This window comes from Anolis carolinensis, chromosome 4 (genome assembly GCF_035594765.1).
Source record: "Anolis carolinensis isolate JA03-04 chromosome 4, rAnoCar3.1.pri, whole genome shotgun sequence".
NCBI lineage: Eukaryota > Metazoa > Chordata > Lepidosauria > Squamata > Dactyloidae > Anolis > Anolis carolinensis.
In genome coordinates, this window is record NC_085844.1 from 251,795,186 (window position 1) to 251,822,957 (window position 27,772).

General features: G+C 44.3%; 1 protein-coding gene across 1 annotated transcript in view; it reads left to right on the top strand.

The window, feature by feature from the left end:
* Positions 1 to 11,074: 11,074 nt before the first annotated feature.
* kiaa1755 (KIAA1755 ortholog) overlaps positions 11,075 to 27,772 on the top strand; it is a 53,241-nt gene continuing 36,543 nt past the window's right edge. The window contains exons 1-2 of the mRNA XM_062979201.1: positions 11,075 to 11,657; positions 26,106 to 26,303. Coding sequence (XP_062835271.1) covers positions 11,655 to 11,657; positions 26,106 to 26,303 — 201 coding nt within the window. The 5' untranslated portion in view covers positions 11,075 to 11,654. The remainder of the gene's footprint in view (positions 11,658 to 26,105; positions 26,304 to 27,772) is intronic.

Here is a 27,772-nt window from a genome sequence, read left to right on the forward strand (position 1 = left end):
AAGAAGTCTGGGGACCTACGCTTGGTTGTGGACTATAGAGCATTGAACAATATCACGAAGCGGAACCGCTACCCCCTGCCTTTGATCTCGGACCTATTAGACCGGCTTCGAGGGGCCAAGGTTTACACCAAGCTGGATCTCCGGGGGGCTTACAATCTAGTTCACATCAGGGAGGGGGACGAGTGGAAAACCGCCTTCCAGACTAAATTCGGATTATTCGAGTCCCTAGTCATGAATTTTGGTTTATCCGGAGCTCCCGCAACGTTCCAGCATTTTGTCAATGATATTTTCCAGGATTATCTAGATCGGTTCTTGATCATATACTTGGACGATTTTTTGGTGTTTTCTAGATCACAATCAGAGCATGAGAAACACGTCAGAATGGTGTTACAACGATTGCGGGATCATGGACTATATGCCAAGTTGGAAAAATGCGCTTTTGATCTGCAAGAGGTAGATTTCCTGGGATACCGTGTCTCGCCACTAGGGCTTTCCATGGACCCGGCAAAGGTCTCAGCAGTATTGGAATGGCGGGCGCCAACCAACAAGAAAGAAGTACAACGTTTCTTGGGGTTCGCGAACTACTACCGCAAATTCATCCCAGACTTTGCCCGCTGGTCTGACCCAATCACCAGCTGCATCCGTGGAAAACAGCCTTTTCACTGGACGGAGCAAGCAGAGAAAGGGTTCCAGCAACTAAAGAAGTTATTCACGTCCCAGCCAATTCTACAGCACCCTGATCCTAAAACCCCTTTTGTTGTGCAGGCTGACGCCTCCGATGTGGCAATTGGGGCTGTACTCATGCAACCAGTGGGAGAACATCTTCATCCTTGTGCTTTTTACTCCCGTCAACTAACAGCCCCAGAGAGAAATTACACTATTTGGGAGAAGGAACTTTTGGCCATAAAGGCAGCCTTTGAAAATTGGAGACATTGGTTAGAAGGGGCTAAATTTCCCATTGAGGTTCATACTGACCATCGTAATTTGGAACATCTAAGAACTGCCCGCAAGCTAAATCAGAGGCAGCAGCGCTGGGCTTTATTTTTTGAACGTTTTGACTTCCAGATCCATTATGTAACCCCAGCTCAGACCAAGCAAGTAGATGCTCTATCACGGAAACCAGAGTATGCTGCAGGGCGCAGAGAGACCTTCGAATCCCAATTGCTGCAGCCTGAAAACTTTGCCACGCTCACAGTGGGAAACACCAAATCCACTGCAGTTGAATCAACTCCCTCTACTCCAGGACCCCTTTGTGCTCAAGAAATTAGAGCCAGTCAACAGGCGGATGCCTGGGCTCAAGATCAAATTCGCCAAGGACTACGTTTCCCCTTCTCACTTAAGGATGGACTATTATGCTACAGAAATCATGTCTACATCCCTCCAGGTCCAGGCAGAGAAAAGGCACTTCATCTGTGTCATGACTGCAAGCCAGCAGGACATTTTGGACTTTTCAAAACTATGCATTTGATCCTACGTGGCTACATGGACTGCCCAAGAGTTTGGTCACTGACCGTGGATCTCAATTCACCTCTCGTTTCTGGAAGGCACTGCGACAACTACTGGGCATAGACTCTCGTTTATCTTCAGCTCACCATCCCCAAACAGATGGGCAAACGGAGCGCACCAATGCCACTTTGGAACAGTACCTTCGCTGTTATGTAAACTATCAACAGGACAATTGGGCATCCCTGTTACCTCTGTCAGAGTTTGCCTACAACAACGGTGTCCAGGCTTCAACCAAGGAAACCCCGTTCTTTGCAAACTACGGATTCCATCCACGTTTCTTTCCTTCTGTCATTGAAACCTCAGAGGTTCCCGCAGCGGAGGACTGGCTGCAAGAACTCACAGCGGTGTAACAACTATTGCTCCAGCAACTGGACCAAGCCAAGGAGGACTATAAACGCCACGCTGACAGTCATCGCCAACCGGGCCCCGAAATCAAGGTAGGAGATCGGGTTCTGCTGTCCACTCGCTTTTTGCCCTCCCACCGTCCCTGCCGGTAGCTAGATGCCCGTTTCATTGGTCCCTATCCAGTGGTGGCGCAACTTAACCCCGTGACTTTCAAACTCCAACTTCCGCGCTCTATGCACATCCATCCAGTGTTTCATCGCTCCCTGCTCCTTCCGGCGGATGGTGTACGTCCTAATGCGGGCCGCCCGGCCCCCGCCCCTGTTTTGGTGGACGGGGAGGAGGAATTCGAGGTTCAGGACATTTTGGATTCCCGCTTCCACCGCCGCCGCCTTCAGTATCTCATTGACTGGGTGGGTTTTGGCCCCGAAGAACGCTCTTGGGAAGACGCTTCCACAGTTCATGCCCCCGACCTAGTCCGCCGCTTCCATCAGGCCTACCCTGCCAAGCCGCGGCCCCGCGACTCGAGGAGAGGGGCCATGTTTGAGGGGGGCCTTGAGGGCGGGGATAGTGTGATGACTCATGGGCCATGTAGTCCCGTTCCTAGTACTATTGTGGCAGATGAAGAGGAAAACTTGGGTTTCCCACCGTTTCAGCCAGAATTGGAGCCCTTGCACCTGCAGGATGTTTGCCCTCCAGAAGTCAGCCAAACAAGCCTTGGGCAGAAATCTCCCCCGTTCTCTCGCCGGGATAATTATAATCGAGATAGAGGCGCTAGGGAGGCGAATCGCCGAAGCGCCAGAATCACTGCCAGACAATTAGCTGATTAAGTCTGTTTCCCTTGGGAAATCTTAAGGAGTCATGCATCTGGACATAGTATGGGTTTCACTTCTTGTTCCCCAGGGAAAGCGTTCCTTGGCGGGAAAACAAGATCCTATATAGCTGTTTGACCGCAAGGAGATCCTTGCGGAGTCAATTCGTCAGCTTCGGGAGTGAGATCGTGTGTGGACTACGCTACTCCTGATCCTTGTTTCCAGGATCTTGTTCTTGTTCCAGCCCTGCCTTGTTCCCCGGACCTCGCCACGGATTTCGCCACGGACCCTGTTCTTGTTTCTTGCTTCTTGTTGCCTCGAATCAAGCCTTGTTTGCCAAGAATCTAGTTTACTCTCCAGCCTTGTTGCCAAGCTCCATTGGACGAAAGGACCCTGTCATTTCCCCACACTTTGCAAGGCAAAGTGTGTGTTTCGGTTATTGGATTATAACTTTGGACTCTAATATCTCATATTGGACATTGATTTCCTGGACTATATTTGACCTTTCCTGAAAGGTCTACTGTTGAACTATATTCTTCACTTGTTTTTATTGACTTTATATATTCCTTTAATAAAGATATTAGATAGATTCTGGTCTCTGTGCATGGTTATTGGTGCTCTGCAGCCTGGGTCCTGACATCCGTCTTGATATTCTGGATTATATGGTTGTGTGGGAGGGACCTATGAGATATTCATTGAAAAACTATTCCAAAATGTTCTGTAGAGTGCAGTTTAATAAACCTTTCCCATGTTTTTATGATGGAACCAATTAGGAAATGACACTGACCAACCCAGGAACAGAAATCATGTTACATAGTGTTATAGCTGAATGATTGAGGAGATTACTATGGCCTGTCAAATATAGATGGAACAGTTAGTGGGTGAGGAATTATGGGGCCTGTAGTCTATCAACGCCTACAAAACTTGAGTTTTGACACTATAGATGCACCCAAGGTTCTGATTAAAGATTAGGGGGAATGTCTCAAAGGTGACACTTCTGAGACCGCTGCTGGACCATGGCCAGTTGGCCACCTCTTAGGGAAGCTAAGGAATGGATGATTCCTGATAACCCTCCCACCTCTACCATCTATAGTGTAAGGCAATTTATCTCAAAAAGGAGTTCTGGCACAGGAGGCAATCAGACAGAAAATCCAGTCTCGTGAAAGTACAAAAGCAAAGGTTTTTTTCACATAGCTATGAGAAGGCAAAACAGCCGTACACACCCCAAAAGATTTGTATTTGCAAATGGCTGCCGCGAAGCGTGGCTTAGTAAACAAAGAATATATATCTTGGCTTATCTAAACTTGACCAATTACTGAGGGTCTTCTTCACCTCCACACCTCTTTGGCACAAAGTGATGCCTGTGATCTCATTTGTTTACTCGAACTAGCTCCTGTCCTTGGAACCTTCTTGAGAAAGGTACCAGCTCAAAGACAAAGGAGGGGCACAGGTCCTTTGTTACTTTGGCTCATACAAAAAGCTTACATTGTTTATATAGAGCTAATATTATATATGCGGAGGCAAAGCTATATATGCAAACGTCTACTGTTTTCTGGCTTATGGTCCCTTCAATAGGTCCCCATAGAGTCAGCCCCAAAGTATGCATGCAGAGGGAAGGAATCCCCACTTCTTTTGCTGTGATGGATCTTCCTTGCAAACTGTGCCAAATGGCACCAGCTGTCTCTCTCTCCTGGCCCCTGAAGGCTATTAAGAACCTGGCAAAACAAGGAGAACCAGAGACGGAGAAAACCAAGGAGACCTCATTTCCTTTTGTTTTTCCAGCTGTAAGGTCAGGCTGCCCCTCACCTCAACCTCTTGGCCTTTGACCCCACGGCTCCAGCCATTTGCTTCTAAGGATGCCTACTGGGTAAGACTGGGCAACAGGGAGGGAAGAGAGATGGAAAGTGGAGACTGGAGATTCGATAGACAATAGCGAAGAACGAGGAGGCCTTGGAGGGAGAAGACCAGCATTTGCATCTCAGGGGATGCATCTGCAGTGTACAATCTATGCACATGCTGTGGCTCAATGTTATGGGAGTTGTTGTGTTACAAGGTTTTGACCCATCTCTGCAGAAGAGTCACTAAACTACAACTCCCAGAAGTCCACAGCTGTGAGCCATCGCAGTTAAAGAAGTGCCAAATTGCATTCATTCAGTGCAGGTGCACTGAGATAACGCTATGCAACACAGTTTTTGTTCCTGGGTGATCAATGCCATTTCCTAATTGGTTCTATCATAAAAACATGGGAAAAGTTTATTAAACTGCAAAAACTTTGTTCTTGCAAGAGGGACATCCTACTATAGCACATTTTGCTCTAGTTTGTCAACGAATACCTCATAGAGACTCAACCTATGAGTTTGTGACAGCCACAAAAACAAAGTTTCTGGAGTAGAACAACTACTTTCAAAGTAAGTAAGGTAAAGGTTTTCCCCTGACCTTAAGTCCAGTTGTGTCCGACTCTGGGAGTTGGTGCTCATCTCCATTTCTAAGCCAAAGAGCCAGAGTTGTCCGCAGACACCTCCAAGGTCATGTGGCCACTGGCATGACTGCATGGAGTGCCATTACCTTCCTGCCGGAGCAGTACCTATTGGTCTACTCACATTGGCATGTTGTCAAACTGCTAGGTCCGCAGAAGTTGAGGCTAACAGCGGGCGCTCACTCTGCTCCCCGTATTCAAACCTGCGACCTTTCGATCCACAAGTTCAGCAGCCCAGCACTCTAACACGCTGCGCCACCGAGGGTAAGTACTGCACAGTTAAGCAGGAAAAATACTGGGTTGTTGTGTGTTTTCTGGGCTGTGTGGCCATGTTCCAGAAGTATTCTCTCCTGATGTTTTGCCCACATCTATGGCAGGCATCCTCAGAGATTGGAGGTACCTGCCAGGATACCTGCCATAAATGTGGTCAAGACGTCAGGAAATAATACTTCTGGAATATGTCCATACAGCCCAGAAAACACACAACAATCCTGTGATTCCAGCCATGAAAGCCTTCAACAACAGGAACAGAAAACCACACCTCCTCCAAGATGAACTGAACCACCTAAACTGGGCTCTGCAGGCCAATGGAGACTCCAAAACAGACATCAAAAGAGTTGAAAGATGAAGAACAAGCCATGAGAGTAAAGACAAAGATCCACCCAGAGGAAAAGTGTTCTTCATTAAGAGAGCCATGACCGCATAGGGAAGCTGAGGAAGAAACACAACCTACAAACTATCTATAGACCCACCAAGAACATCCAAGAAATGCTCTCTTCAGCAAAGAACTAAGGGGATCCTCTCACTTCTGCAGCAGTCTACCGTATACCATGCAGCTGTGGACAAGTCTACATAGGGACCACCAAACACAGCATTGCCCAGACATGAGTCAAAGAACACAAAAGGCACTGCAGACTAACTCAACCAGAAACGTCAGCCATAGCAGAGCATTTGATGAACCAACCTGGACACAGTTTGAGAACACAGAAATGCTCAAGCACTCCAACAACTATCATGTCAGACGACACAAAGAAGCCATTGAAACCCACAAGCATGTGGATAATTTCAACAGAAAGGAGGAAATCATGAAACTGAACCAAATCTGGCTACCAGTTTTTTAAAAACCCTAAAAACACAACAAAACAGGGGAATTCCAGACAAGAAATGATCATGGCCAGCTAACACCTCCCAACAAAGGATCCCCCAAGCCAGAAAGCAGCCGGGCTTTGAAGCTGCAAGGCTTTCCAATGCTAATCAAAGTGGTTAATTGCAACATTCACACTTGCCTCCTACAGGCAAGAGTTCTTTCTTCCACCCTGGATATGTAAACCCCACTTGCCTCGTTTCCAACAGACTTCACAACCTCTGAGGATGCCTGCCATAGATGTGGGCAAAATGTCAGGAGAGAATACTTCTATAACATGGCCATACAGTCTGGAAGACTCACAGCAACTTTCAAATTTTGTTACATAGTGTAATTGTATGTACACTTCACTTTCTCAATTTGTAATCATTCTGATGCCTCCATCCACCTCTTCAAAGCCATGCCTATCCCTTGCAGCTTTTTGCTTTTGCTCTTCATATCCAGCTCTGCTTTTGCATAAAAAGGTAAAGGTTTCCCCTGACGTTAAGTCCAATCATGTCTGACTCTGGGGGTTGGGGCTCATCTCCATTTCTAAGCCGAAGAGCCGGCATTGTCCGTAGACACCTCCAAGGTCATGTGGCCAGAATGACTGCATGGAGTGCCATTACCTTCCCGCCGGAGCGGTACCTATTGATCTACTCTCACATTGGCATGTTTTCGAACTGCTAGGTTGGCAGAAGCTGGAGCTAACAGCGGCCGCTCACGCCGCTCTTGGGGTTTGAACCTGGGACCTTTCGGTCTGCAAGTTCAGCAGCTCAGAGCTTTAACACACTGCGCCATTGGGGTTTTTAGGGAAAGTATGCTTTTGCACACTTTCCCTAAAGCGTGAACTGATGGAGAGGGCTCTTTTTGAGTTGAATTTAAAGGGTCCTTGTTCAGATGGGACCCAAGGGACCCCTGCCCCATTTAGAGCACCGTCTGCTGCCCTTTCCATTTGGGAGGTTGGTTGGAGGAAGGCAATTTCGCCTCTACACACATTCCAAAATAAATAGCATGAAAGTCATTTTCAGAGTGCAGACCCCGGTCTGGCTTTGCGGTCAAATCTCTCCATGAAAAAAGCCACAATGGGGTCATCATGGAGTCACTATTCTCAGTCCCGCTCCTTTGTCCTCCACACTTCGTATGTGATGCCTTTGAAATGGGGACTCGTTTGAGACACAATGAAGACCCACAACCCTGGGCCAGGAGGTGGGCCTGCAACCCAAAATGGGAACGATGGGGTTAGTGACTTCCATGGGTTTATGAATGGACTGCGGGGCCTTCATGGGCTTGTGAATGAAGACTCTGTGCCAAGGAAGCTGAAAAGACCGATAGAGAGTCCCCACAGCAGCTGCGCTGGAGGGCAAGACCCAGGCCCTTGAGAAGGGGGGCGGTTTCGGAAAGGGGTCCCCTGAGAAAGACCCTTGTCTCCTTTTGTCTCTTAGCCGGAGAAGTTTGGAGCTCTGTTTGGGTGGCAGAGGCCAAGGCAAGGGATGTAAATCGTCACATCCCTCATTTGCAACAGCAAGAAAGTATATTGCTCTCTTTGGGCTTTGTGTATATTTGGATACATCCCATATTAACTCATTCCCTTCATATCCACTGTGCTTCGGATACCCAAATCCGTGGATGCTCAAGCCTCGTGATATACAACATTGGGGTAAAATGCATGCCTTTAACAAAGTGGCAAAATCAAGGCTTGCTTTTTGGAGCAATATTTTCAAGCCGTGGATGGTACAATCAATGGGTGCAGAATCTGATGGAATCGCACATGGGCAAGGAAGCCTTTCCCTGCACACTATATATACAACAGGAGCCCTCGATAGCGCAGTGGGTTAAACCACTGAGCTGCTGAACTTGCTGACCGAAAGGTTGGCACTTCGAATTCGGGGAGCACAGTGAGCTCCTGCTGTTAGCCCCAGCTCCTACCAGCCTAGGAGTTCGAAAACATGCAAATGTGAGTAGATCAATAGGTACCACTCTGGCGGGAAGGTAACGGCACTCCATGCAGTCATGCCAATGGCCACATGACCTTGGAGGTGTCTATGGACAACGCTGGCTCTTTGGCTTAGAAACGGAGATGAGCACCAACCCCCAGAGTCAGACACGACTGGACTTAATGTCAGGGAAAACCTTTACTTTTTAATATACATATTGTGTATATCATATGCATTGAACCATTATTGTTCTCTATATATTTTGACACAGGGCCCCTGGTGGCACAGTGTGTTAAAGCGCTGAGCTGCTGAACTTGCAGACCAAAAGGTGCCAGGTTCAAATCCCGGGAGCAGAATGAGCGCCTGCTGTTAGCCCCAGCTTCTGCCAACCTAGTAGTTCAAAAACATGCAAATGTGGGTAGATCAATAGGTACCGCTCCGGCGGGAAGGTAACGGCGCTCCATGCAGTCATGCCAGTGTCCACATGACCTTGGAGGTGTCTACGGACAACGCCGGCTCTTTGGCTTAGAAATGGAGATGAGCACCAACCCCCAGAGTCGGACACGATTGGACTTAACGTCAGGGGAAACCTTTACCTTTACCTTTATATTTTGACACATTGTTCAGAATAGACATCTGTGTTGGTTATTAAGATAATCCACCATGTCTGCTTTGAACTGGATAATCTGAGTCCACAGTGCAATATAATCCAGTTCAATGTGGATTTTATAGGGCCCTCAGTTAGTTTTCTTCCCTTGGATGACTTTCTTCTCCTTCTCCTCCAAAAATGCCGTCACAGGTTTCCAAAGGAAGCCAGGCAGCCCCCCTGCTTTGCCCCCCAATTAGACCCAGCTGGGGATGGCAGGACCTTTGCACAGCGAAGAGAGAAAGGCTGCCTTGCCAAAAGAAAAAGGAAAGCAAGGAGGGGAGCAAAAGAAGCGGGTGCAGAGACCCCAGGTATAAGTAATTTTTTTTTAGGTATAAGTAATTTTTATTATAATAAATACATACTACAAACACATTGGCTGACAATTGCAATCAAGAACAATCAAACAAGAAATGCTAAATTTTACAATGCTTGCAACAATTAAATTTTTCCTTTACAGTTGCATGACCGATTTTTGTCTTTCTTTACATTTTTCTTATTCTTTGGTTTCAATTACAAATACATATATACATCTCAGTTATTATATATCAAACTGTTTTTGTATTTATTATGGCTATCTATATATTCTAACTGCAAACACTTTAGGTCAGGGGTCCCCAAACTAAGGCCCGGGGGCCGGATGCGGCCCATCGAAGCCATTTATCCGGCCCCCACGGCACAAGGGCAGAAGGGGGTTGGGCTGAATGACCCAAGGGATTTCTTCTTCTCTTACAACCCTATTATTATTATTATTATTATTATTATTATTATTATTATTATTGACACAACGATGTTGTATGACACAGCAAACAAGATAGACATGCTGGATTTCGTATCACAAAATCACAAGTCGAACACTTCCCAAGTGTCTAGGACTGTGTGATATATTTTCGGATGATGCGCGCAGATCCCAGCAGGGTGGCCTTTTGCAGTTGGCAGATGGTGATTTTGTCAATGTCTATTGTTTCCAAATGCCGGCTGAGATCTTTTGGCACGGCACCCAATGTGCCCATCACCACCGGGACCACCTGCACTGGTTTCTGCCAGAATAATAATAATAATAATAATAATTATTATTATTATTAGAAACACAACAAGATGAGTCCACAGCAGACACTCTGCTGGTTGTTGATTTGGATCACACGTCGGACACTTCCCAAGTGTCTAGGACTGTGTGATGTATCGGTGAATAATGCACGCAGATCCCAGTCAGGTGGCCTTCTGCAGCTGGCAGATGGTAATTTTGTCAGCGCCGATTGTGTTTAAGTGCAGGCCAAGGTCTTGAGGCACTGCACCCAGTGTGCCCATCACCACTGGGACCACCTTGACTAGCTTGTGCCAGAGTCTTTGTAATTGGATCTTTAAATCCTCATATTGTGTCAGCTTTTCCAGTTGTTTCTCCTCAATCCTGCTGTCACCTGGGATTGCAGTATCGACAATCCATACTTTGTTTTTTAACACGATTGTGAGGTCAGGAGTATTGTGTTCCAAAACCCTGTATTATTATTATTATTATTATTATTATTATTATTATTATTATTATTAACATTGAGGCTGGGTGGCCTTCTGTCAGGGATGCTTTGCTGGTGCTTTCGGTGCACAAAGGCAGAAGGGGATTGGACTCAATGTCCCAAAGTGTCTCTTCCAACCCTCTTTTTTATTGTTGTTGTTGTTATTATTATTATTATTAATTATTATTGCTTGGTGGCCAACTATAGTCCGGCCCTCCAACGGTCCAAAGGATCGTGAACTGGCCCCCTGTTTAAAAAGTTTGGGGACCCCTGCTTTAGGTGATCCCAGGCGTGGTCTCTGCCAGCCAGGGCCAGAACTTCTTCCATTGGCTAGAAAGCATCTGGCTTCGTTCCATTTTACTCAGGGCTCCCATTTTCTCTGCTACCCAATTCACAATAGAGATAACATTTGCTGGCTTTTGAGTTGTTATTTCTCTGTTTCTCTGGAAAACCAGGGCCAGGAGAACATACACATTGATCAACCTTGTTGTTGACCAAGGAACATCCCAAAAGGCCTCCCGGGTGTCCCCTTTTCGTCTTCTGGGACAAACTTGTTCTTCCTCCTTCAGCCCAGGGTCGGACCCATGGGGCTGGGAAAGGGGGCCAAGGACCCCGATGCCCTTTGCTTGGCTTGGGCGGCCTCGGTCCCGCTGTGGGCACAGCCAAGGGGCAGGGCCGGCTTGCACAAAGAGAGCTGCTGTTCCCCAGGCCTGGCACTGCATGTGCGGAGGGAACTCTTGCAGGCAGGACAGGCAGGCAGTGTGTCTGCAAAGGAGGAGGAGGGAGGGTGGCCTTTTAAAGACCAGGCAGCCTCCTTCCCCCCTCACCCAGCCCCCTTTCTCCTTCTCTCCCTCTCTCTTGCTTTGCCTCCTTCTTTCCACTCCCTCCCTCCCTCCCCTTTCCCAGCCAGAAAGAAAGAAAGAGCTGCTTTTCTTTCCCTCTGTCCAAAAAAGCAAGGCTGGAGAAGGGAGCAAAGGGAAGCAACAAGGGCTGCTGGAGGGACTTTGTTGGACTTGTTGGACTTTGTTGGACTTGTTGGACTTTGTTGGACTTTATTGGACTTGTTGGACTTTGTTGGACTTGTTGGACTTTGTTGGACGTTGTTGGACTTTGTTGGACTTTGCAACCCACTGCAAAGGGAGTGGAAGGAAGGAAGAGGAGACCCTCCAGAAAATCCCCTCTTTGGGAAGCAGAGGAGTTGAAAGAGAAAGTGGCCGAAAGAGAAGGTGACCCTCTCCAAGGCTGCAGGGAGGTGGGGAGGGGTCCCTGTGCCCCCCTTGCCTCCCTCCCCAGCCCTCCCCATGGTAATCCCAAATGCCTTTCTCCTTCTCTTATGCTTCTCTGATACTTTTGAGCTCTTCTTTCCCTTACTTCTCTCTCTTCTTCCTTTGCTTTGGAGGGCATGTCAGGACACAAAAGGACACCTTTGCCTTCTGTTTGGGTGGAGAAGAAAGTCAATAAAAGGGTGGCAAGGAGAGGCTTGTTGCCTTATGTGTTACTTACTCAGATGGTTGTTTTGGGGTGGGAGGAATAATCTAGTCCCCATGATCAAAACTCTACTTAACGAATTCATTATATTTCTCACTTTATTCTATTCTCTCGGATGATGCGCACAGATCCCAGTAGGGTGGCCTTTTGCCGTTGGCAGATCGTAATTTTGTCAATGTTTATTGTTTTTTATTGTTGTTGTTATCCGGGGTCCCCAAACTAAGGCCCGGGGGCCGGATGCGGCCCTCCAAGGTAATTTACCTGGCCCCCGCCCTCAGTTTTATAAAATAATATTTTATATAAATTTTAATAATATAATATATTGTATATACATATAATATTGATAATAATATTATGTTATACAATATAATACTAATAGTAATACCATATAATAATATTAATTATATGTTATATATTAATTATATAATAGTACTAGCTGTTCCCGGCTACGCGTTGCTGTGGCAAAGTGGTGGTGGTATTGGTTAAAAATTGTTGTGTAATTTTTATTTGACGTTATTTGTATTTTTTTTAATTAATTTTATTATAACTTATCTTTTTATTTATTGTATTTTATTATTTTCTTGTATTATTTTTAGTTATTTTCTGTTATTATAGTATTTTATTGTATTAATTTTTTAGCGTTTTTAATTATTTTTTAGTGTTTTTTATTATTTTTTATTGGGTTGCTAGGAGACCAAGTGGGCAGAGCTTAGCCTTCTAACTGGCAGCAATTGGATAAAAGCAATTATTCCTCTCTCTCTAATTAGGACTTTATTTTTCTTTTCTTTTTGTTGTATCAACCTAGAGGCGTGGATGATGGGTTGTGTTGTCAAATTTCGAGATTGGGGGGCCTGTAGTTTTGTTGTTTTGTGGGTCGCCGTGATGCCATCACTCTTTTATATATATATAGATAGTGGTATAGTTCAATATAGTAATATATAATGCTAATATTGTGTTATGCTAATAATACAATACATTGTATGTACATACAGCTGCTCTGAGTCCCCTTCGGGGTAAGAAAGGTGAGATATAAATGTAGTAAATAAATGCAGTAATTAAATAATTAATTTTAGACTTAGGCTCGGCCAAAGTCTGACATGACTTGAAGGCACACAACAACAACAACAACAATCCTAATTAACTTGACTATCTCATTGGCCAATAGCAGGCCCACACTTTCCATTGAAATCCTGATAGGTTTTATGTTGGTTAAAATTGTTTTCATTTTTAAATATTGTATTTTTGTTGTTGTTGTTGTTGTTGTTGCACTACAAATAAGACATGTGCAGTGTCATAGGAATTTGTTTTGTTTTTTTCAAATGATAATTCGGCCACTCAACAGTCTGAAGGATTGTGGTTAAAAGCCCTCTGCTTAAAAAGTTTGGGGACCTCTGTGTTATCTGTCGGAGGTGCTAAAAATTACTGCATTTATTACTGCATGGGTTTGGACTAGATGTCCCATGTGGTCTCTTCCAGCTCTATGATTATAATATTCTTTAATTTATGAATGACTTGGACAATGGAATAGAAGCTGGATTGGGATTTGGTTGACTGACCAAACCCAAAGGGTGGTTTCCAATGGCTCCCTGTTCTTCCTCCTGGAGAGAAGTGACCAGTGGGGTGTCCTAGATCTTTCAGAGCTAGCCAACATCTTTATTAATGACTTGGACAGTGGAATAGAGGGAGAAACTGCAAGTCGCTTCGGGTTTGAGCGAATTGGCCGTCTGCAAGGACGTTGCCAGGAGATGCCCAGATGTTTTGATATTTTACCATCCTTGTGGGGGGCTTCTTTCATGTCCATGCATGGAGCTGGAGCTGACAGAGGGAGCTCATCCACACTCTACCCGGTTTGGATTCAAACAAGCAACCTGCGGGGTGAGAAGAGCGGGATATAAATATGATAAATAAATAAATAGTCACCCTATGTTTCCCCCTCTCAATGTGATGAGGCTGGATTGGGAACCTGGGGGTACCGGGTTCACATTGTTGAAAGCTTTCATGGTCGGAATCTCTGGGTTGCTGTGAATTTTTCCGAGCTGTCTGGCTATGTTTCAGCAGTATTCTCCCCATGACGTTTCACCTGCATCTGTGGATGGCATCCTTAGAGGTTTGTTCAGAGGTTTGTGGGAATGAGGCAAGTGGAGTGTATATATACCTGTTGTAGAAAGCTTTCATGGACAGAATTACTGGGTTGCTATTAATTTTTTGGGCTGTCTGGCCATGTTTCGGCAGCATTCCCCCCATGACGTTTTGCCTGCATCTGTGGCTGGCATCCTTAGAGGTTTGTTCAGAGGTTTGTAGGAATGAGGCAAGTGGAGTGTATATATACCTGTTGTTGAAAGCTTTCATAGACAGAATCACTGGGTTGCTATTAATTTTTCGGGCTGTCTGGCCATGTTTCAGCAGCATTCTCCCCATGATGTTTCATCTGCATCTGTGGATGGCATCCTTAGAGGGTTGTTCAGAGGTTTGTGGGAATGAGGCAAGTGGAGTGTATATATACCTGTTGTAGAAAGCTTTCATGGACAGAATTACTGGGTTGCTATTAATTTTTTGGGCTGTCTGGCCATGTTTCGGCAGCATTCCCCCCATGATGTTTCACCTGCATCTGTGGCTGGTACCCTCAGAGGTTTGTTCAGACGTTTGTAGGAATGAGGCAAGTGGAGTGTATGTATAACTGTCGTTGAAAGCTTTCATGGATGGAATCACTGGGTTGCTATTAATTTTTCGGGCTGTCTGGCCATGTTTCGGCAGCATTCCCCCCATGACGTTTTGCCTGCATCTGTGGCTGGCATCCTCCAAGGTTTGTTCAGACGTTTGTAGGAATGAGGCAAGTGGAGTGTATATATAACTGTCGTCGAAAGCTTTCATGGACAGAATCACTGGGTTGCTATTAATTTTTTGGGCTGTCTGGCCATGTTTCGGCAGCATTCCCCCCATGACGTTTCACCTGCATCTGTGGCTGGTACCCTCAGAGGTTTGTTCAGAGGTTTGTGGAAATGAGGCAAGTGGAGTGTATATATACCTGTTGTCGAAAGCTTTCATGGATGGAATCACTGGGTTGCTGTGAGTTTTTCAGGCTGTCTGGCCATGTTTCAGCAGCATTCCCCCCATGACTTTTCACCTGCATCTGTGGCTGGCATCCTCCAAGGTTTGTTCAGACGTTTGTGGGAATGAGGCAAGTGGAGTATATCTATACCTGTTGTCGAAAGCTTTCATGGATGGAATTAGTCCCTAGACACCCCCGCTCCCACCGGTTGTCAACTAAGACCCCGCTCTGGACTGTATCCACTCCCTGGCTCTATGGTACTCTGATGAACAAGGTTTACCTATCCCTTATAATTGACCATGTCTACCTTTTAACCTGTTTACCGGTGTTTGAATCCTTGATGGAGTATATTGATTTGGATTTGTAATTTTATGTCTGTTTTTAATAGAATTGTTTTGATTCTGTCTTATGTTTATTATGTTTACTATGTTTAACTTTGTTATATGGTGGTTTTTGAAAATTGAATGTTTATTATGTTCATGTTGGATACCGCCTTGAGTCAGGCACAGTCTGGCTTCAGGCCGGGGCATGGTACTGAGACAGCCTTGGTCGCCTTAGTCGATTATCTTCACCGGGAACTGGACAGGGGTAGAGTGTCCCTGCTGGTTCTGCTGGACCTCTCAGCGGCCTTCGATACCGTCGATCACGGTATCCTTTTGGGACGCCTCGCAGGAATGGGACTTGGAGGTATTGTTCTGCAGTGGCTCCGGTCCTTCCTGGAGGGTCGATCCCAGATGGTGTCCTTGGGGGACGCCTGTTTGGCCCCACAACCATTGACTTGTGGGGTCCCGCAGGGTTCCGTACTGTCCCCCATGTTGTTCAACATCTACATGAAGCCGCTGGGAGAGAACATCCGGAGTTTCGGGGTCCGGTGTCATCTGTACGCAGATGATGTCCAGCTCTGTCACTCCTTCCCACCTGTCACTAAGGAGGCTGTTCAGGTCCTGAACCGGTGCTTGGCCACTGTGTCGGACTGGATAAGGGCGAACAAATTGAAACAGAATCCAGACAAGACAGAGGTCCTCCTGGTCAGTCGGAAGGCCGAACAGGGCATAGGGTTACAGCCTGTGTTGGACGGGGTCGCACTCCCCTTGAAGTCGCAGGTACGACCCACCTCGAAGCTTAAGATCATCAGGTGAGGCCCGGCTCGCGGTCCCGTCAGCCTCACAGGTGCGTCTGGCGGGGTCGAGAGACAGGGCCTTTTCAGTGGTGGCTCCCCGCCTATGGAACGCCCTCCCCAGTGAAGTCAGGCAGGCTCCCTCCCTCCTATCCTTCCATAGGAAAGTTAAAACTTGGTTGTGGGGCCAGGCCTTCGAATAAGAATCAGCAGCGCTAATTATTATTATGTACGCCAGAACTCAATTGACAGACACAGTCTTTTAGACTCGGAACATGCCTATCTGTATTTTTGAATGTTTTTTTTATGAATGTTGATGTAAGTTAATAATTTTTAATCTGATTTATAGTGTATTGTATAATTTTTATATGTGTGTTTATTGTAAGCCGCCCTGAGTCCCCTCTCGGGTGAGAAGGGCGGGATATAAGTGTTGTAATAAATAAATAAAATAAATAAATTTGGGTCGCTATGAGTCACTATGGACTTAGCGACATGTAAAAACAGTGGAGGAGGAAGTGGATCTGGACCAAATTTGGCACCAGTACTCAATATGCCCAAATGTGAACACTGGTGAAGTTTGGGGAAAATAGACCTTGACATTTGGGAGTTGTAGCTTCAGGGATGTATAATTGACCTACAATCAAAGAGCATTCGGAACTCCACCAATGATGGAATTGAACCAAACTTGGCACACAGAACTCCCATGACCAACACAAAAAACTGGAAGGATTTGGTGAGCATTGTCCTTGAGTTTGGGAGTTGTAGTTCACCTACATCCAGAGAGCACTGCGGACTCAAACAATGATGGGTCTGGACCAAACTTGGCACAAATACTCAATATGCCCAAATGTGAACACTGGTGAAGTTTGGGGGAAATAGAACTTGACATTTGGGAGTTGTAGTTGCTGGGACTTATAGTTCACCTTGAACCCCACCAACAATCGAATTGGGCCGAACTTCCCGCACTGAATCCCCACGACCAACAGAAAATACTGGGCCGGGCTGTGGCGCAGCTGGCTAGTAACCAGTCGCAATAAATCACTACTGACCGAGAGGTCATGAGTTCGAAGCCCGGGTCGGGTTAAGCCTCCGACCATTAATAGCCCCGGCTTGCTGTTGACCTATGCAGCCCCGAAAGACAGTTGCATCTGTCAATTAGGGAAATTTAGGGACGCTTTATGCGGGAGGCTAATTTAACTAATTTACAACACCATAAAACTGCCAGCAAAACACGAGGAAAGGAATGAGGAAGTACAGCCACTACTGGACAGTGAAGCAACAGCTCCCCCTGTGGCCGGAATTGTGAAGCTGGAAAAATGTTAAAAATGCCTCTGTGTCTGTCTAATGTATGTTGTTTGTCTGTTGGCATTGAATGTTTGCCATATATGTGTTCATTGTAATCCGCCCTGAGTCCCCTTGGGGTGAGAAGGGTGGAATATAAATACTGTAAATAAATAAATTTTTGGTGACCCCTCTGACACTCTTCTCACGACCCCCCCCCCCTCGCAGGGGTCCTGACCCCCAGGTTGTGAAATGCTGGTATAATAGGTAACCCTATTGATATAAAGGACTTCTGGCCCAAATGTGCCTTAGAATTGTGCTGGAGGAGCTAGAAAATCCCTAGAGGACATATTTTGCCTGCTATGGACAAATCTCACAGATAGGCAATCATCCCATGTGCAGTGTTCCCACTGAGATGTTTTGAGTGCGATAGATGAGCGTCTCCTGTCCGTTAAAAGAAGAATGTTGAAAATAAGGTTCTCGTTTCCTCAAAGAAGCAGCCAGGGAGAGGTGTTGCAAAGCAAGCTCTTGTTATAGCTGGAATAGGTTGTTTCATCAGCTTTCTATCAGCCGCAGCTGGAAAAAGAACGGGCCAGAGGTTGGAGACAAGATGTGAGATGAGGCTGGAGAAGTGGTTTTGTTTTGGACTCGGCGGGGTGTCCCTGATGGATTGGGATTCATGGGAAGAAGCCGCCGCTCTGCTTTTAATAAAGAGAGAGAACTGGGTGAAAGGGCTTCGTGGTCAGATGGGGATGCGAGCACAGAAGCAAAGTTTTGGAGATGCATCTTTACACTGCAGAATTAATGCACTTTGTCATCATTTTAACTGCCATGGCTCACTGCATCTTGTAATAATAATAATAATAATAATAATAATAATAATAATAATAATAATAATAATAATAATAACAACAACTTTATTTTTATACCCCGCCCCATCTCCCCGAAGGGACTCGGGGCGGCTTACATGGGGCCTTGCCCGATAAAACAATCAAATATCAAAACACAGCAATAAAACAGTTATCCAATAAAAACATCAATTACAGTAAAAACAATCAATAAAATCAACATAAAACATACAATATTAACACTGTAGACTATGGGGTATGGGGTTTGGTGCAGAACCATAGGATCCCATGGAAAGCAATAGTTTTAAACGGGTATCAGTCTCCTTTAATGCGAAGGGCTTTGGTCAGGACAAGGGATCTCTTGGTTTTCGGATATTTTTGTATCTCCTGATATTTAAACGAGAGACCAAATTGTCAATATCCGCTGGAGTCTCAGAAAATCATCTACTTCTGCTTTATTGACTATTCTAAAGCCTTCGACTGTGTGGATCATAATAAATTGTGGCATGTTCTTGGTGTTCTGGGGAGACCAAGTTACCTTGTCTGTCTCCTGAGAAATCTGTATAAAGACCAAGTAGCTACAGTAAGAACAGACCACGGAACAACAGACTGGTTCAAGATTGGGAAAAGAGTACGGACATCAGGGCTGCATATTCTCACCCGACCTATTCAACTTGTATGCAGAACACATCATGCGACATGCAGGGATTGAGGAATCCAAGGCCGGAGTTAAAATTGCTGGAAGAAACATGAACAACCTTAGGTATGCAGATGATACCACTCTGATGGCCGAAAGTGAAGAAGAGCTGAGGAGCCTTCTCACCAAGGGGAAAGAAAGAAGAAAGCGCAAAAGCTGGGTTGCAGTTAAACGTCAAACGTTTAACTTGACGTTAGACGTTAAACGTTAAACGTCAAGGTAATGACACCTATTGATAACTGGCAAATAGAGGGAGAAAACATGGAGGCAGGGACAGACTTTATATCTCTAGGTGTGAAGATTCCTACAGGCAGGAAATCAGAAGACGTTTCCTTCTTGGGAGGAGAGCAATGGCCAACCTTGACAAAATAGTGAAGAGCAGAGACATCACACTGGCAACGAAGGAAGGTCCGCATAGTCAAAGCCATGGTCTTCCCCATAGTGACCTATGGATGCGAGAGCTGGACCATAAGGAAGGCTGAGCGAAGGAAGAGAGAGGCTTTTGAACTCTGGTGCTGGAGGAAAACCCTGAGCGTGCCTTGGACCTTGGCAAGAAGATCCAACCAGTCCATCCTCCAGGAAATAATGCCCAATGGCTGCTCACTGGAGGGAAGGATATTGGAGGCAAAGATGAAGGGCTTTGGCCACATCATGAGGAGACAGGAAAGCTTGGAAAAGATCACGATGCTGCGGGAAATGGAAGAAAAAAGGAAGAGGGGCCAACCAAGGGCGAGATGGATGGATGGTATCCTTGAAGGGACTGGCTTGGCCTTGAAGGATCTGGGGCGATGACGGCCGACAGGGAGCTCTGGCCTGGACTGGGCCAGGAGGTCACCAAGAGTCCGAAACGACTAAACAACTGAGCAGCAGATATTTAAAAAAGTAGTACTGGTCTTGTGATGAATGTAAAAGATAAATGTATTGCCAGCTCTTAAGTTTCCACATGTGAGTGTGATGGGGAGGCAAAACGTGAAATGGGATTGCTGACAATATAAGTGGTGTGATTCTCTACCTTAAAGGGATGGCCACCCATGTTTTTCCCTCTCAATGTGATGAGGTGGTGGTAGTAACAGAGTTTCCTTCTCTGGAGGTTTTTAACTATTATGTCCTCCTGCCTGGCAGAAGCAGTTTGGACTGGATGTCCTCTGGGGGTCCCTTCCAAGCCTAGGGTTCTATTGGCGACCACGAAGGGACTCTCCGCTTGGGGGGGGGGGGGGTCCAAATAAATTTTTTGGATCGCATCTCCCTCACGGGGCTGATCCATACTGAATCGCGGTCGATAACACTATGTCGAAGGAGAGCTGTGTCCCGTCCCTGTTTCCAGTTGTGGGAAGGAGGCAACTTTGGCACGGAAAGGGGAAGGAGGCCGGGATCCTTTGCAGCTGTTTTGCAAAGCGGGTGTGGGGGAGTGGGAACCTCTGTGATTCATAAAACCAGACCGAGTGGCTGGGATCCAGATGGAATAGTACACGGATCTGCCTGGCCTCTCCCTTATTAAAAACACACAGATAGAGAGACCTTCCAAGTGAGATAAAAGGTGCAGAATTCATCCCTTTCTTTGGACATTTATAACCCAGGAACAAAAATCATGTTACATAGTGTTATTGATGTTAAGCAGTTCAGTGGGACAGGGGTCCGGCTGTAGAAAGACCATGTAAAACTACAACTCTTGGGACCCCACTGCATTGAGCCATGGAGTTCAAGTGGGGTCAAAATGCATTATATCTGCAGTGTAAGTGCACTCTTTAGACAAATCTCTAGAATTATAATATAACTAGCTGTGCCTGGCCACGCGTTGCTGTGGCTTGTGGGAATGCTTTGTTGGCCAGGTGGAATAGCAGTGAATAGCCTTGCAGTCTCAAAAGCCTGAACCCTGGCTGATATAGTACAATATAGTAATACAGTAGAGTCTCGCTTATCCAACCTTCGCTTATCCAGTGTTCTAGATTATCCAACACAGTCTGCCTTTTAGTAGTCAATGTTTTTAATAAGAATACCCAATTATAATAGTATATTATATATTACATGTAATATTACTAATAATATTACAGTATAGTATTATATAATACTTATATTGTGCCATACTAATAATATAATATATTGTGTATACATATAATATTGATAATATTATAATGATATACAATATAAGAATAATAAGAGTATTATAAGAATACATAATACACTACAGTAGAGTCTCACTTATCCAAGCTAAACGGGCCGGCAGAAGCTTGGATAAGCGAATATCTTGGATAATAAGGAGGGATTAAGGAAAAGCCTATTAAACATCAAATTAGGTTATGATTTTACAAATTAAGCAACAAAACTTCATGTTATACAACAAATTTGACAGAAAAAGTAATTCAATACACAGAAATGTTATGTTGTAATTACTGTATTTACGAATTTAGCACCAAAATATCATGATATATTGAAAACATTGACTACAAAAATTGCTTGGATTATCCAGAGACTTGGATAAGCGAGGCTTGGATAAGTGAGACTCTACTGTATTATAATTGTATATTATATATTACATGTAATATTACTCATAATATTGCAGTATAGTGATATAGTACAATATAGTAATATATAATACTTATGTTGTGCTATGCTATTAATATAATATATTGCATGTACATTTAATATATGAGTCCCCTTCGGGGTGAGAAGGGCAGGATATGAATGTTGCAAATAAATAAATAAAATAAATTTTGGCCTCACTTGAACTCCATGGCTCAGTGCAGTGGAACCCCAAGAGTTGTAGTTTTACGTAGTTTTTTTGACTTCCTTGCCATTAGTGCTGGTGCTTCACCAAACTACAACTCCTGAGACCCTATAGCAGGGGTCCCCAAACTAAGGCCCGGAGGCCGGATGCGGCCCTCCAAGGTCATTTACCTGGCCCCTGCCCTCAGTTTTATAATATAATATTTTTATATCAGTTTTAATAATATAATATTGTATATACATATAATATTGATAGTAATATTATAATGTAATACCATATAATACTAATAATACCATATAATAATATTAATTATATATTCTATATTACATGTTATATTACTAATAATATTACAGTATAGTGGTATAATTCAATATAGTAATATATAATGCTAACATTGTTCTATGCTACTAATATATTGTATATAGATATAAATTGTAAGCTGCTCTGAGTCCCCTTCGGGGTGAGAAGGACAGGATATAAATGTAGTAAATAAATAATAAATAAATAAATAATTTTTTGACTTAGGCTCGCCCAAAATCTGAAATGACTTGAAGGCACACAACAACTATAATCCCAATTAACTTGACTATCTTGTTGGCCAGAAGCAAGTCCACACTTCCCATTGAAATCCTGATCGGTTTGAGTTGGTTAAAATTGTTTTTATTTTTAAATATTGTATTTTTCTTTTGTTGTTGTTGTTGTTGTTGTTGTTGTTGTTTTTGCACTACAGATAAGACATATGCAGTGTGCATAGGAATTTCTTCGGGGTTTTTTTTCAAATGATAATTCGGCCCCTCAACAGTCTGAAGGATTGTGGACCGGCCCTCTGCTTTAAAAGTTTGAGGACCCCTGCCCTATAGTATTGAGCCATGGCTGTTAAAGTGTGGCCAAACTACATTAATTTTACAGTGTAGTTGTAGCCCAGAAATGCGGAGGTGGAGGAGCCTTCTAGTTTGCTTGTGTTGGACAGATATTCCAGACTCCGCCAAGAAAGAGCCTTTGCTCTGCAAAGAGAAGAGCCACACAGAGAGCCCATGTTTTCATCTTAGCCGGAGGGAGGCTCTTGGGATCCTGATCTCATTATCTCATGACACAGCCGTTATTTCACAGTCTGGGAAGCTTGCAAGTGGGCAGATGCATCCCGGATGTTTTGGACCGAAACTCCCGTTTTGTGACTTGGTTATTGCCATTTCCATTTTTGATCATTTGGATTAAATGCTGCTCCCATCATCCAGGTTGTGTATGTGAGAGTGCAATTACTACCCTGTACAACGGATGCAGTTCGACACTGTAACTGCTCAGAGCTATGAAACCATGGGAGTTGTCGTTTTTTTCAAGATCTTTCACCTCGTAAAACTACAACTATTTATTTATTTATTTGCAGTATTTATATTCCGCCCTTCTTTCTCACCCCGAAGGGGACTCAGGGCGGATTACAATGAACACATATATAGCAAACTTTCAATGCCCACAGACAAACAACATACATTAGACAGACTCAAAGGCATTTTTAACATTTTTCCAGCTTCACAATTCCGGCCACAGGGGGAGCTGTTGCTTCACCGTCCAGAAGTGGCTGTACTTCCTCATTCCTTTCCTCGTGTTTTGCTGGCAGTTTTATGGTGTTGTAAATTAGCCTCCCGCATAAAGCGTCCCTAAATTTCCCTAATTGACAGGTGCAACTGTCTTTCGGGGCTGCATAGGTCAACAGCAAGCCAGGGCTATTAATGGTCGGAGGCTTAACCCGACTCGGGCTTCGAACTCATGACCTCTCGGTCAGTAGTGATTTATAGCAGCTGGTTACTAGCCAGCTGCGCCACAGCCCGGCCCCATGATTACATATCATTTTTGTTTCTCAGCTAGCAAAACAAGCAAACACTTCCTGGGAAGTACATCTACACTGTAGAATGAATATAGTTTGCCCCCATTTGAACTACCATGGCTCAATGCTATGGAAGCCTGGGAATTGTAGTTTTCACAAGGTCCTTCACCTTGTGAAATTACAGCTCCCATGGTTACATATCATTTTTGTTTCTCAGCTAGCAAGACAAAAAAAAAACACTTCCTGGGAGGTACATCTACACTGTAGAATGAAAACAGTTTGATCCCACTTGCACTGGTGTGGCTCTTTGTTATGGAAGCCTGGGAGTTGTAGTTTTACAAGGTCTTTAGTATTGTCTGCATAGAAGCATGGCAGTTCAAGTGGGGTCAAATTACATTTATGGATGCATTTTCAGATAACTGTATTGCCTTGACTTTGAGTCTCAGGCCTCATCTACATTGCCATATAAAATCCAGATTATCTGCCTTGAACTGGATTATAGGGCAATGTAGACTAATATAATCCCGCTCAAAGCAGATAATCCGGATTTATATGGCTTTATAGATGGGGCCTCAATCCAGATAAAAGCGGGATATAAATGAATAAGAAATATAATAATACCAATACTAATACTAATTATAATTATAATTATAGGGCTATGTAGACTGATATAATCCCACTAAAAGCAGATAATCCTGATTTTATACGGCTTTATAGATGGGGCCTCAATCCAGATAAAAGCGGGATATAAATGAATAAGAAATATAATAATACTACTACTAATAATGATTGTAATTATAATTATAGGGCAATGTAGACTAATATAATCCCGCTCAAAGCAGATAATCTGGATTTTATATGGCTTTATAGATGGGGCCTCAATCCAGATAAAAGCGGGATATAAATAAATAAGAAATATAATAATAATACTAATAATAATGATTATAATTATAATTATAGGGCAATGTAGACTAATATAATCCCGCTCAAAGCAGATAATCTGGATTTTATACGGCTTTATAGATGGGGCCTCAATCCAGATAAAAGCGGGATATAAATAAATAAGAAATATAATAATCCTAATAATAATAATGATTATAATTATAATCTGATTATGCTATTTTTATATTGTTGCTGCTGCTGTTTCCTCATCTATGAAATCCACTGAATTGTACTTGGTGGTTGATTGATATTATTACTGTTGTATTAACTCTTGTTTTATTGCATTATTGTGTTTTATCTTTTGTATATTGTGCAATGTATTTACGGTGTTGTTTTTGTAAATTATGCTGATCGGGCTTTACCTCATGTGAACCACCCGGAGTTCCTGTGGGGAAATGGTAGTAGGGTATAAATAAAGTTGTTTATTATTATTTTTATTATTATTATTATTATTATTATTATTATTAATGACAGATTTAATGCCATTTCCCAGGATTTTAAGATTTTGGTTCAGAGGTTTACCTGTTGCCTTCATCTGATGCTGGGGCCCCACCTATGTTGCCATATAACCTAGTTTGAAAGTGATTCATGCTCAGTGTAGATATCTACATAATGCAGTTTAACTACACCAGACTGATTTATATGAATCCACACTGAGCATAGCATGCATAATCAAACTGCATGATACGGTGGTGTGGATGGGGCCTGGGAGGGCATGACTTGTCTAAGTGCACTGCCATGGCTGAGCATGACTCGAACCCTCGTCTGCAGAGTCCAATACTCAAACCCCACACTGTCTGTCTTGAAGTTGCCGTATTTGTGCGCAATAGCAAATGTGTTATATCCCAGCCACCTTTGGGTTCTGAACCTGGTTCAGAAATGAACTTTGACCAGGATGAAGCTTATCCTGACCTTTTGCCCAGTTCTCTGAGCTCCTTCCAATTACAGACCCCAGCTGTGGATAGCTCCGATGCTTCCTTAATTGGGAGAGATACTGATAACACTACTCCCGTGGCAGAACCAGATGTTCCGAGTTCCCCAGGGAATGTATCCTTTAACAGAAGGGAGGTTTTGCATCGCCAGAGATCAGAGAAACAGGAGCTTCGAAGGAGTCAACGTTTGGCATCTAGAGGGGATAATGGATAGGAGATTCTCTTGGGAACCTTTGGGGAGTTGGTTTCCCTTCGCTGTGATTAGATCTAAGTTCCATAAAAGTGTTTTGCACTGTGAACAATTCGTGGTGTCAACATAGTGACTTCTCAGAACACTTCACCGTTTCTAGCTCCTTGATTTCACCAAGCCAAGTCTCCTGTTCCTGGCGGCCAAGCCGAGCTGTGACTCCCGATTTAATCCGGAGTTAATTCACGTCCTTGCCTTGTTCCTGAATCCAGATTGCTTTTAGCTTCGTCTTCTGCCTGCCTTTATATCCAAGACTTCCTAGTGACTTTGGACCTTGTCATTCACTCCTGCTTTCTTGTTGTTTTCCCCGCTCAAGAACTTTTCAACAGTTTTGAGGGTGTTTCGGTTTCTGGACTTTGGACATTAATATTGGACATATCTCTTCAACTCTTTGGACTAATTCATACCATTTCTTAAAGGACTATTGCTCACTCATCCTTTCCACTTATTCTTTCCTGAATTTATTATTGCTCTAATAAAGATATTATATGATTATTGGTCTCTGTTTGGTTTCCAGTGCTCACGCTGCCTTGGGGTGCAACAAAATGTGCCATCCAATGCATGGCCCCTTATCCTCACTGCCCTTTCCGCTTCCTTCTGATAGGACCCGCAGTCCCTGGATGTGGCAGTGCAGACAACACTCTCTGGCCTTTTCCCTCCTTTCGAGGCCACGGCTCCCACGGTCCTGGGCCAGCTCTTCCGAGTCCTGGAGGCCAAATACCACGGAGACGGGCTCTGCTGCCTCCTGGACTTCCTCGTCCCCTCCAAGCGCCTCCTGGAAGACGTGCGCCAGGCTGCATGTGTAAGTGCAACCGGGTGGGCAAAGAAAATATTTGGCATGGCCCAGAAACACCTTCCCAGGAATTGGGATCACCACCTCCCAATATCCCCTACAACCTTCTTGCAAGCAAACTAGTCCAATGTGGGCTAAGCAGTGTGACTATTAGGTGGATCTGTTATTGGTTAAGCAACCAAACCCAAAAAGTGCTTCTCTCCAAGGTGCTGTCAAAGACTTTCATGGCCAGGATCACAGGGTTGTTGTATGTTTTCCAGGCAGTATGGCCATGTTCCAGAAGTATTCTCTCCTGACGTTTCTCCCACATCTATGGCAGGCATCCTCAGAGGTTGTGTATGTTTTCCGGGCTGTATGGCCATGTTCCAGAAGTAATTCTCTCCTGACATTTTGCCCACATCTATGGCAGGCATCCTCACAACCTTTGAGGATGCCTGCCGTAGATGTGAGCGAAACGTCAGGAGAGAATACTTCTGGAACATGGCCATACAGCCTAGAAAACATACAACAATCCTTCTCTCCAATGGTTCCTCCTCTTCATCTTGGGAAGAAGTGACTAGTGGAGTGCCATAAAAAGGGTTTGGTCCTGGGCCCAGGTTAATATCTGTTCAAAATCTATATTAATGACTTGGATGAAGGTTTAGGGAGCCTGCTGATCAAGTCTGAAGATGGGACCTCAGAGTTAATAATACAGAGGACAGGATCAGAACTCAAAAGGACCTTAACAGATTAGAGAACTGATTGGCCAAAACTAACACAATAAATTCCAGCCAGAGCAAATGTAAGATACTCCACTTAGGCAGAAAAATGAGATGCAAAGATTCAGAATGGGGGATGCTTAGCTCCACGACAGTCCATGTGAAAAGATCATGAAGTCTTCATGGAGAACAAGCTGAACGTGAGCCAGCAGTATGATGCAGCAGCTAAAAAAACAATGCTGTTCTAGGTGGTATCAATAGTCTAGTATCCTGATCTAGGGATGTCTCTTCTGCTTACTCAAACGTCACCTGGAATAACCCTGTGTCCAGCACCAAAATCCAAGGAGGATGTGGATAAGCTGGAAAGATGTTCAGAGAATGGTGACCAAATGATTAAAGGTCTTAAAGCCCAGCTTTCTGAGGAGCAGATAAGGGAACTGGGTCCCTTTAGCTTGGAAAAGAGAAGGTGAAGATAGTACATGTGTAAATATTTGAAAGGCCGCTACACTACCATGTAAAAACATAGAGCATAAAACAAGGTCCTTTTCATGGAAGCCAAAAGTCCCAACAAACAGAATATATTCACAAGGTGATACAGGAAAGCAAACTTGACATAGGAAAGCAGACTTGCTTCTAGATCAAGCGATGGAGTTGCATTGACAGAGAGCTCTCTGCAAACAGACTGTTTTAAAAGCATGACATAAAGGCATTTCTTTGCCCTTTGAACTCTTGTTTATTTGCTATGCGAAGGCTTCTCTGCAACCCTCTAAATTCCAGTCT